This window comes from Myotis lucifugus, unplaced genomic scaffold (assembly GCF_000147115.1).
Source record: "Myotis lucifugus unplaced genomic scaffold, Myoluc2.0 scaffold_53, whole genome shotgun sequence".
In the NCBI taxonomy this organism is placed as follows: domain Eukaryota; kingdom Metazoa; phylum Chordata; class Mammalia; order Chiroptera; family Vespertilionidae; genus Myotis; species Myotis lucifugus.
Window position 1 is genome coordinate 2,623,262 of NW_005871101.1, and position 11,193 is coordinate 2,634,454.

An 11,193-nucleotide genomic window follows, 5' to 3' on the forward strand; every position below is an offset into this window, starting at 1 on the left:
ATTTTAAATAAATGGCATCAAATAGTGTATACGTTTTGTATCTGACTTCTTTTGCTCAACATTGTATTAGTGTGATTCATTTATGTTGCTTAATGTAGCAGTAGCCCATCTTTTATTGCACTGAAATATTCTAGAATATGCTGGGCAGTAGACGAGTCTACAGCATTCTGGAAAGACAGCCTCTAAGGCTAGGACACAGTCAAGTAACCCTTAGCACTAATGCTTTTCTAGGCCTCTTTCTGTTCTTGTGTGCTATGGAGATGTCCCACTAACTTCCCACATTCTCCCAAGAGGAGACTCAGAAGATAGCTAATGGGGAAGCAAATAGGTTTACCTGGAGCCCGCAGTAAGTAACCTGCAACCGGACTGCTTGAGAGTTGAAGAAGTCTCAGAGTTCTCCATACCTAAGAAAACCTAGGTGAGGTCAGTGCAGCCAAGAACTACTGAGGGCTCCGACCAGGCTCGTCGGAAAAACCTGATCACACAATTTACCAGCTGTTGCTCAGGGCACCAGAGGCCAGCAAGATGCCCAGAGAAAGGAAGAGCTGAAGACACTGACTTCCTTGATGCCACTGTGTCATATGAAGCTCCCTCCCCCATATATCTGGATCCCATTTAAGAGAAAGAGCAGAAATAAGACCGCAATATTCCAAGAGTTTAAGCATTAACAAGATATTATAAACTATATATCCCCTTTATATAAGGCTCGATTTTAAAGTGGTTAGGACTAAAAATTATTTTTTTTCCAGACTTCCCACTGGTGGGAGCTCACGAGGAATGATATGGAAGTTCTATAGGAAAACTCCACTTCCTCTGCACATGTGAACTGTCATGAGTAAATCTGCAACCATATACGTGTCTGAAGTTTCCTTCCATTTTCCTCCTAGCAATCTTTGAAGATCCAGCTCAGAAACAGCCTTGTATTACAGTGCTGGGAATTATATTATGCTCATTTTACAATGTTTAAAATTTGGAAAAAAAAATGAACAAAATGATTTATACTTTTTTAGATATTTGGTAAAATAATGATCTTGTTTGTGCCACACATTCTGCTTTTCAAACTAAATAGTATTTATTATGTCTTATCTACTACTAAAACTACATCCACCTGGCTTCTACTCCAATTACCCAACCCAATGTTGTTTTTGACTGGCATCCTATTTAATTTCTCTTTACCATGTGACCAGCTTGAACCATCACTTTTTTGTTACTACTTTCCATCTCCTTTTGTCTTTGGCAAATTCTTGAAATGCATTTTCCCAATATTTTGTCCTCATCTTTTGTTCTTCTGTACCAACTCCCAAGGCTGCCTTAATCACTTCTATCACAATAATTAGTCGTATGCTGCAAGATCTGTCTCTCTAGTTTCACCTCTAGTGGGTTTCAGGCCCCATTTCCAACTACTGCTGGTTTCCCATGGATATCTCACCTCCAGTCAAATTCAGTAAATCCACAATAAGAGTTTTCTCTTTCATTTATGTTCTTGGCATCACCACCCCAGTCACTAAGGATCAAAACTTAGGTGTCTTAAGCTAACTGCAAGGAACAGAAACTGACTCAAGCCTTTTTAAGAAAAAGCGGAATTATGCCCGACTGGGGCAGCTCATTGGTTCCACATCAACCTATGAACCATGAGGTCACACGGTTCCATTCCGTCACGGCACATGCCCAGGTTGTAGGCTCGATCCCCAGTAGGAAGCATGCAGGAGGCAGCCGATCAATGCTTCTCTATCATTGTTATTTCTCTCTCTTTCCCTCTCCCTGAAATTAAAAAAAAAAAAATGTACTTAAAACTTTAAAATAAAAGAACAAGGGGATTTACTATAAGGATGTATCAGGCAAAACTCACTGGAATCCAAAGATAAGGAAATGAAGCATGGCTGTGTCCCAGGAATGGACCTGAAAAGCTAGAAACCTGGGCAACTCCTCTCTCACAGGCCTCAGTTGGTTCTGCAAACCTATTTCATCCCCTTGATTTTGCTCTACAAATCAGCTTTTTCTGCTTCTTCAGTTTCTTTTGGCTTGCTTCACCATGGGCCAGTTATAAATGATCTTTTATTTATATGTATACGTAATGGTCTCAGAATTTCATAGTTCAAATTTATGAGAAAGAACCTAACTAGCCTGCCCAGCCAATGGTTGAGCATTGGCCTGTGAACCAGGTCACAGTTCAATCCCCGGTCAGCACATATGCCTGGGTTTAGGGCTCGATCCCCAGTAGGGGACGTGCAGGAGGCAGCCAATCAATGATTCTGTCTCATCACTGAGACATCATCATCATCATTTCTACCTCTCTCTCCCTTGCCCTTCCTCTCTGAAATCAATAAAAATATATTGAACCTAAGTAGCCCGGCTGGTGTGACTCAGTGGTTGAGCACTGACCCACGAACCAAGAGGTCCTCCAGTTTGATTCCCAGTCAGGGAACATGCCTGGGTTGTAGGCTTGATCCTCGCTGTGTGGGGGGAGAGGGCGGAAGAACACACAGGAGGCAGCCAACCAATGTGTCTTTCTCATCAATATTTCTGTCTATCCCTCTCCCTTCTCCCTCTAAAATCAATAAAAACATATATTTTTAAAAAGAACCTAACTAGCTCAGTCTGGCCTAAGAACTGTTTCCCACTGGTAAGGTATTCAGGCAGCTGTAGTCTTGGTATGGAATCATGTGTTACAAATGTGGCTGTCTAGCCCCTGCCCTTCAGCAGTCAACTGCGGTTTTCGTGAGAACGTGGGTTATGAACCAGGCTACCCAATCCCATTCCTTCTGCATAGGCTAAGGGTAGAGAACTTTGCAAGTAAAATGGTATAGGTACAGCTAAGCCTACCCGGTTTCGCTCAGTGGTTAGAGGACTGGTCTGCAGACTGAAGGGTCTTGGGTTTGATTCCAGTTAAGGGCATGGACTTTGGTTGCAGACTGGATCCTGGGCCTCAGTTGGAGTGCAGGTGGGAGGCAACCAATCAATGTTTCTGTCTATCCCCCTCCCTTCCATTGTCTCTGAATATCAAAGGAAAAAAATATCCTAGGATGAGGATTAACAACAAAAAATATGGTATAACAAAAAAAAAGATGGTATAGGTATAGAGCTGGACATGTGGAACTTCTCATTCCCATTTCATACTTTCTCTCCATTCTGCCTATCTCAGTCAGCTGTGTGCAAAGGGCTCCCATCATCCATCTCTTGTTTTCAGAACTAGGGGAGCAACAGCCCTTTTTTTGTCCATTCAACTCCCTGACTGCTCAACATTTCCTTTCTTGCCTTCCTCCCCTGCAGTACCCCACATTCTGACTTATTTTATTGCTAGTTATATTCAGGCTTGTCTTTCCCATTTGACTGTAAACTTAAGGGTGGAATTTATCTTATTTATCTTTGTAGCTTTATGATTTTGATATCATTGTAATTAGCTAATTAATAGAAAAAGAACAAAAGGGAGGTCAGATATTATAGGCATGTCACCTGGGTAGCTTCACCAGGAAACTACAATTTCACACTCCACAGGGAACCACAGGCCCATCCCCTGCATGTTACTGGGGGAAGGGAATAGACAAAAGGGAGGATGGACACATATGCAGTGAAGTTGGGGTGACCAAGGGAAGATACTTGTCAATCAAATCTAGGAACAGAAATCACTGGCTATAAGTGGTGGAGCCAACTGCACCCATGGAAATTTGGGGGATACATAAACCCCCAAAGGAGTTCACTCCTGTGACTCTCTTGACTTGTGGCTCTTGGCTCTCTGGTTCCTTTGGTTTTGCACCTGCCTGTATTCCCTCCGTAGACACATGGCCCATGGCCATGCTGACCCCACATAAAATAGACTGATAGACTGCAGCTGGGAATACAAACTAAACTAGTCTGATGCAAGATTGGACGATGCCCTAATATGGAACAGAGACTCTGGATACTGGCTTTTATGTTAGCCCTACTGAAGCCACAGCTATACTTCTTCCTTGGAGGGACATAGGGAAATGGGACCTTAGAAACTCAGGGGTGTAATTCCACAGAAATAAAGCTTTCTACAATATTTCATCCTCCCATGTGAGTCTCAGAAAATTCTTTTTCTCAGGATATCACAAGAATTCCATTCCCATGAGCAACAGGTGGGGATGAGGAACTCTCCCCACTGGTAACAATTTCATTCATTTTCCAGCATTTGAAATACTAGCCAAATATTTTAATCCAAATATCTGTTCACAACCATGGTGTTTTAGTCCATTCTTCTTGAAATTGAATATCCCCATTTCTGTATGATAATTTATATAATTATTTAATTCCTTAAATATACCAAATCTCTCCTGAATGAAAGGGGGCAGGGACTGCAGCGACAGAAGAGTAAACCATATTATTGTCTCAAGAAATTAATGCTCCACCCGGCCAGTGTGGCTCAATGGTTGAGCATCAACCTATGGTCACAGTTTGATTCCCAGTCGGGCCACATGTCCAGGCTTTGGGTTCAATCCTCGGTGGGGGGTGAGGGGAGTGTGCAGGGGGCAATCGATTGATGATTCTCATCACTGATGTTTCTCTCTCTCTCTCCTCCCTTCCTCTCTGAAATATATAAAAATATTTTTAAAAAAGAAATTAATACTACAATAAGTAAATGTCAATATAGTTCATAAATGAGTAAAAATGTAGAATTTACAGGTATTGCATTAAAATATAATTTCTTTTTACTTGGTGGTATTTCTAGCTAAGTTCTAGACTCAAAATCTCTGAGTAAAAGATGGAAAGTTATATGAAGAGCTTCATTAATAAATGCTTCCAAAAGGATGGACATTAAAAATATTTAGGATAATAGTTCTCAATGTGTAGTATAGATTAAGATAAACTGTGAGGCTTTGCCAGCACAGATATGTTCCAAAGATTGTTTGATTCAGTAGGAGTAAGGTGGGGTGCGATGGGACTTGGCTATCATTATTCTATAAATGTTTATTGTATGTATCAAATGTTAGAGCTATTATTTTTGGATATTTAAAAACATGAATACATGTATACTGTCTTTATATGGGCACATTTCAACTACTCATTTGCACAATTTCTGTAGAATTAAAACATATAGAAAAGTGGTAAACTATCATTGCATTAGAACTGATAGAACCCTTTTTGAAAAAAAATAAAACAATTTTCTATAATTTGTCTATCAAAATCCTCCTATGAAATTAAACATAAAACAAGTATCATTTAAAAACAGCAAAAAGTCCTTTATATATAATCTATGGTTTCTTTTTAAAAAGTCTAACCTCTAACAATACAGTAGGAAAAGTCTCATACAAACAAAACAAAACTTAAAAAATGTTTCCCAGTAAGATCTTCAGCATCCTAAACACTTTTTAAAAAACTTAGTAATAATAAATAAGAACAGATTTTTCTCAAAACAATGCATTATGTAGACATATTTAAAGATGAACTTAACTAAAACGACACATTTGATTATCAGAATGATAGCAAATACAACTAAAATATATGTATATTATGATAAAGAATAGGATGGCATTATGAGAAGAATGACAAGACAGGAAATTCAGTTTTCAATCTTTCTTTACCTGTCATTCTGGAAGAGCATCAAGCCAATCCAATTTAAAATAAAATTATTTAAAAAAGCAGATAATGTGATTTAAAAAAAGCACAGTAAATCAACTATAACAATTCCAATCCAGTAATACTAAAAATAATAAATCTGAAGGCTAATCTATGCAAAGGCAAAGTGCTAATGATCACATTAGAGGAAATTTGGTAACTACTGCCCTCCTAGAATTATGACATCATTGTAGTGTTTTTAAAAAGAAACTTTGTTCATTAGATGCTTGAATTAATGAAGAGATGAATTAAATATAACCTCTCCATTTCAGCAGACTTCTTAAAGAGGCTGAGTCTTTTAATTTTCTTTAAAATCTTCACATTCCAATAAATTCCTATTGAATTTAAGCCAGAATAGATTAGTTGAACATTTTATAACTCTATAAATTGTATTTAAGCCCAGTATATTAAGTCAATACACATGCATAGCTAGATTTCTTAAATAATTAAATACTATGTTTGATGGAAATATAAGGCATATTTCAAACTCAATTCAATTAAGTCAATCTTATTGGTGGTAATTTACTGTAAAAATGCTGAGTGTGCGTGAAATGGTGACGATTTTTACAGTTCACAAGAATTAAGTAGTTTTATTATGTACTCGAGTTGGTTCCTATGGCCAAGACCCCAGAGAAAATACAATCAAAGAAATCAATACCAATAGAAAACATAACTTTATTATAGATGTAGTTTAAAACCAAAACAAGCCACAACTAATGTATGGCAGAAATAAAATATAATGTCACCAAGGTGTGTTCGATGAGCGGTACAGGAACTGACTCTGAAACTGATAATGTTCAAAGATCAGGCAGTAAAATAAATCAATACTAGTGTGTGGGAAAAGTAGAATGGGGAAGAGTGGTAGCAGATATCAGAATAATACTGATTTTTTATATTCATTAGGAAGGAAAAGGGTGACTGTGAAGCTACAAACCACCACCAAATGTTGTGGTTTCTTATAAAATTTTCAAACTCAAAACTTATAGAACACTCAAATATAAAATGTTTAATAAACTGGCTTTCTGATAATTCAAGTGTTTACTAGTACTTATAACTGAAGTTAAATTTCTTAAATCTATGTAATATAATGTATCAAATTCAGAAACCAAGTGATTTATAGTATGCATTAAGTTTATATTTAGAAAATTCTCTTTAGAATTTTCTATTTTAAAAGTGCACAACAGGTATAAGAGAAACTTATTCAAAAATTTAAAAACTCAGTATATTTTCCTCATCTTCAATAATCTAGAAACCTATTAAAACATAACCTGAATAAAATTTTGAAACTGTCTTGTAACAAAGTAAAAATACCAAATAGCTATTTAAATTTATTTTGAAAATATAATGTCAGTTAACTCAAATCAAAGGTACTGACCATTGGTTTTCTCCAGAATACTGAGTTCTAAAATAAACAAGAATTTATATACAGTTTTTCCAGCTTTTAAGAGAAATATTTTTCGTTTCATTAAAAAAGTTATCTCCAATGGAATATATTAATAGAGATATAGCACAATTCTTATTCAGTATCTAAATTTTCTTAGGCAGAAATATGAAATTTTATTTTTTCCCTCATAGTTTATGTATTGGCCTATGGAGCTTAGTAACAGCAATACTCTTGTGCTGATACCATCATGGATTTTACTTTAATTTTGAGGGGAAGAAAAATTTTAAGTCCCACAGGTCAAAACTGAATCATATAAACTGACAGATTCCACTTCAATAAATGAAAGGCAAGTCTAAAATGCAAAATAAAAATGGAATTTAGGCAGCTCTAAAAGATAAGGAAACTTAACCACCCAAAATAGTGCTACTGACATAAAAGCCAAAACTCAAAACAAGCATTGCAGTTATGAGATATAGCAACAGGTGCCTTTACTTCAGTGAATGAATAATGGCCACAACTCAAATAAATGATAATTTAAGATGAATATACGCACCTTACCAGAGATGTTTATGTTTACTACCAGAGATGTTTTAGCAATTCCATAATCCTCACAAAGTCAGTATAACTGTTGTAAAAAAATCAATTGTGGTTCTGAATACCCATTCACAGTTGACCTCAACAATGTGTCTGATGTCAGAGACTGATTATCTGTGACAGGCAGAAGCATGTGATGGTCCTCAGTCCCAAGTGGAAGGGCTAGTGGCAAAGTCATATCAGAAGGTTTCACATCCAAAGTTTCTGATAAAGGGCTTTTTTGTATGGAATCTTGTTCACTTAAGGGATGATCCTCTATACTAGTATCTAGAATTTTATCTGCCCCTGAAATGGAAGAGGAAAAAAATTATACTATCTTTAAAGACAAAACAAAACCCTTACCATTCCCAGAACTTCCAACCACCACACCTTTACTCAGGCTACTTCTCTTTTGTTGAATAGCCCTCGTTATCTATACAACATGGGCTTTGAGACTAGGTTCAAACAACTCCACAATAAAAATGAACTTAATTGCCCTAGCCGGTTTGGCTCAGTGGATAGAGCATAGGCCTGCGGAGTGAAAGGTCCGGGTTCTATTCCGGCAAGGGCACATGCCGGGGTTGTGGGCTTGATCCCCAGTAGGGGGCATGCAGGAGGCAGCCGATCAATGATTCTCATCGTTGATGTTTCTATCCCTTCCTCTCTAAAATCAATAAAGAAATACATTTTTTTAAAAAATTAATAAAAATGGACTTAATTATTCTAGTCCTAGATGAGTTGCTTCTAATCTATTTTACCACTCATTTGTGTTTCATGTAATGCCTTGTGACATGCTATCCTTTATAATAAAAGGGTAATATGCAAATTGAATGAACGGCAGAACAAGGGGGCGGGGCAGAAGCTCAACGCAGGAGCTTCCCCCTGGTGGTCAGTGCGATCCCACAGGGGGAGTGCCGCTCAGCCACAAGCTGAACATCCCCCAGTTGGACATCCCCCAAGGGCTCCGGACTGCTAAAGGACAAGGGCGCAGGCCAGGCTGAGGGCCCAGGCCTCCAGTTTCTCTTATCACTATTTAACACTCAACTTAGGTATGCTTTGAATCCTCAACTAAAGTACCTAATAGAGCTATACACATAATATTGACATGATTACAATCTCACTATTATTATTAGACAAAACTGTGCATTTGCTTGTATAAAAATGTAACTCAATAACTCAGTTCTTACAGACTACTCTTCAGTTCAACCAAGAATATAGCTTCCACTTTCCTGTCCCAGTGTTTCTCTCCACAATGTTGCCTGGAATGAACGCTTCCTTTCCCATTTCCATCCTCTTAACTCTTCTCTGTCCTCCAGGTTCCCCAGGATTAGGTCTTTCCAATACCTCAGAATTAATTAATCTCTTCTTCAGCACTTAGTGTCTCTATTATAGCCTACATATTGTCTTGTAATCATATTTATTTAGATTTCTGGTCTCCCATACCAGGTTGCAAGTTCTTTGAAGATTAGACTACACCTTGTTCAACTTCATATATCCTGAAGTTATGTGTACGTTAGAAGTACTTAATAAATTTTTGTGGAATTAATGGCTCAATGCAGTCTTCAGATGTTACTAATTAAATCCTTATGTTTATGTTTCCTATCAAAGACTCACTAGCATTTCTATACACCGAAGAAGCCTGGTGTTTTGTTTTGTTTCTAATCACAACAGAAGAAAATGGTAAGCACAGTGAAACTTTTTCAAGGAATTCATTTTAAGCAATATGTTTAAAATGTTGCACTCTGGCTCTCTTATTTTTATATATTATAGTAGTCTGGGGCTTTCCATTTCCTTATTTCCATATACATATATATATCTGGATTTGTGTTCATGATGGCCCTCTCTTCATATAACTACAGTAAACTCTAGCCAACCCAGACTCTAGTAAACGGAATAGTGATACATCATTTACTTATATATGCCTTCTTTTTGAAACTGTTCATAAATCAGATTTTTGAATGGAGAACATAGTTAAATATTTATTACAAGATCAATATGAAAAGAAATTCAGAGTGAACTTATGTACAAATTATAAAGCTACTTTCCTCATATGTGTCTAGTTTTAAAAAATCTAAATTGTTATAATCAATATGAGAAAGCACCAAATTTTTAAAACATGAGCCTTTACCAGAATGAACTTTTGTTTTGTGCTTCTTTAAATTTTTAATATCCGTGTAAGAATTTCCACATAATTCGCAGATAAACGGTCTTTCTCCTGAAAAATAAGTTAAAAGCTTAAAACCTCAATATTTTAGAAGCTAAGTTAAGACAAAAATATTAATGCTCATGAAAACAAGGCAAACATTACTACACTGTTTAAATTTAGTTTCAAATTACCATTTTAATCACCTGGTTCTAATATAGTGAAATAAAAACTTCTATACACATAGGCATGCCTTTACTTTATGTAAAGTTTTCCCCATTTTAGGGAAAACTGAGCATTTTCATTAACAGAAATTTTAAACTAAAACAAAAACAAAAAACTTACTCTTTTATTTCTATCAGACATTTAGTGAGTGCAATTAAATACCAGACCTTGGCTAAGAGATAGAGTGGGGGAGGGGGGAGCATAATTATTGTTTCTGTTCTCAAATTAGAAAATCCTTTATAAATTAGAAAATCCTTTAAAAAACCTGACAGAATAAAATGCTATAAAATTGTAATTCTCTTGGAATAAGAACTGTCTGATGCTTTAAGTTGACAACAAATTTATTAAATGTTTCCTAAGTGTTCACACTATTCTAAACAGAAATTATGAGGGGTAATTTTTAAAAAGAAAAAGTCAGAACAGCACATTTTCAAAGTGGCCTTTTCCCTTAATACTTTTTTTACATTTAATATTTTCTTCATACAACTTACAATAACAACTTACTACCTTTTACAATAAACATTCCAATATTAAAATTTATTCCTAAAACTTGCTGAACAATGTTTAACAAGAAAATGTTATCTATTACTGATTCCTTTTCATTTATTGGTATATCTGTGCAATTAAATCCAAATCACTTAAAAAACTATTATCTGGCATACCTCTTAGAAAATCTACACAATTCTCAACCAAATTTATTTCACACTCCAAACAACTAAAAAAGTAAGCCAATGAAAAGGTGATATTTATGCATTAAAATATTACTGAAAAGTACAACTATGTATTATATAGTCCACAATGGCTTAAAAGTCAAGGTTTACATAAAAAGAAATTAGAGAGAACAAAAAATAATACATTCTCCCTAAACACAGACCTGTATGGGATCGAAAGTGTTTGTTGAGCTCTCCTGAGGAAATAAAACTTTTCCCACAAATACCACATATGTATGGTTTTTCACCTAGATGGAAAATAAAAGATAGCGAAGTGGTGTACTATACCAATATAATATATATTAATTACAATAATCTAAAGTAAGCTGTTTTAAAATATTAAAATTAAAACCTCTTTATAATGTATTTTAGAGGTATTTTCACTGTGATCCAACTGAAATGAATATTAGTAATTATGTTATACTGTTCATGTAACCTGATGCTTTTGATCTAATAAAACTTTATTTCTGCAAATGTCCTTCTAGTACAGCCGTGGGCAAACTACGGCCCGCGGGCCGAATCCGGCCCGTTTGAAATGAATAAAACTAAAAAAAAAAAAAAAAAAAAAGACCGTACCCTTTTAT

The 11,193-nt window shown here is 35.9% G+C and overlaps 2 protein-coding genes across 5 annotated transcripts in view; both read right to left on the reverse strand.

The window, feature by feature from the left end:
* LRRIQ4 (leucine rich repeats and IQ motif containing 4) overlaps positions 1-11,193 on the reverse strand; it is a 62,019-nt gene that overhangs the window by 40,855 nt on the left and 9,971 nt on the right. The gene's annotated exons all lie outside the window — the stretch shown is intronic.
* Positions 5,178-11,193, reverse strand: part of MYNN (myoneurin) — a 17,909-nt gene continuing 11,893 nt past the window's right edge. For 2 of the 4 annotated variants that reach the window (XM_006088863.3, XM_023753904.1), the window contains exons 6-8: positions 10,774-10,857; positions 9,660-9,746; positions 6,230-7,837 (exon numbers count right to left, since the gene is read on the reverse strand). In XM_006088863.3, the coding sequence (XP_006088925.1) occupies positions 7,575-7,837; positions 9,660-9,746; positions 10,774-10,857 (434 nt within the window). In that variant the 3' untranslated portion in view covers positions 6,230-7,574. Of the gene's footprint in view, positions 5,910-6,229; positions 7,838-9,659; positions 9,747-10,773; positions 10,858-11,193 lie in introns of those variants that run through there. The other 2 variants (XR_001348232.2, XM_023753905.1) reach the window with 2 other exon arrangements.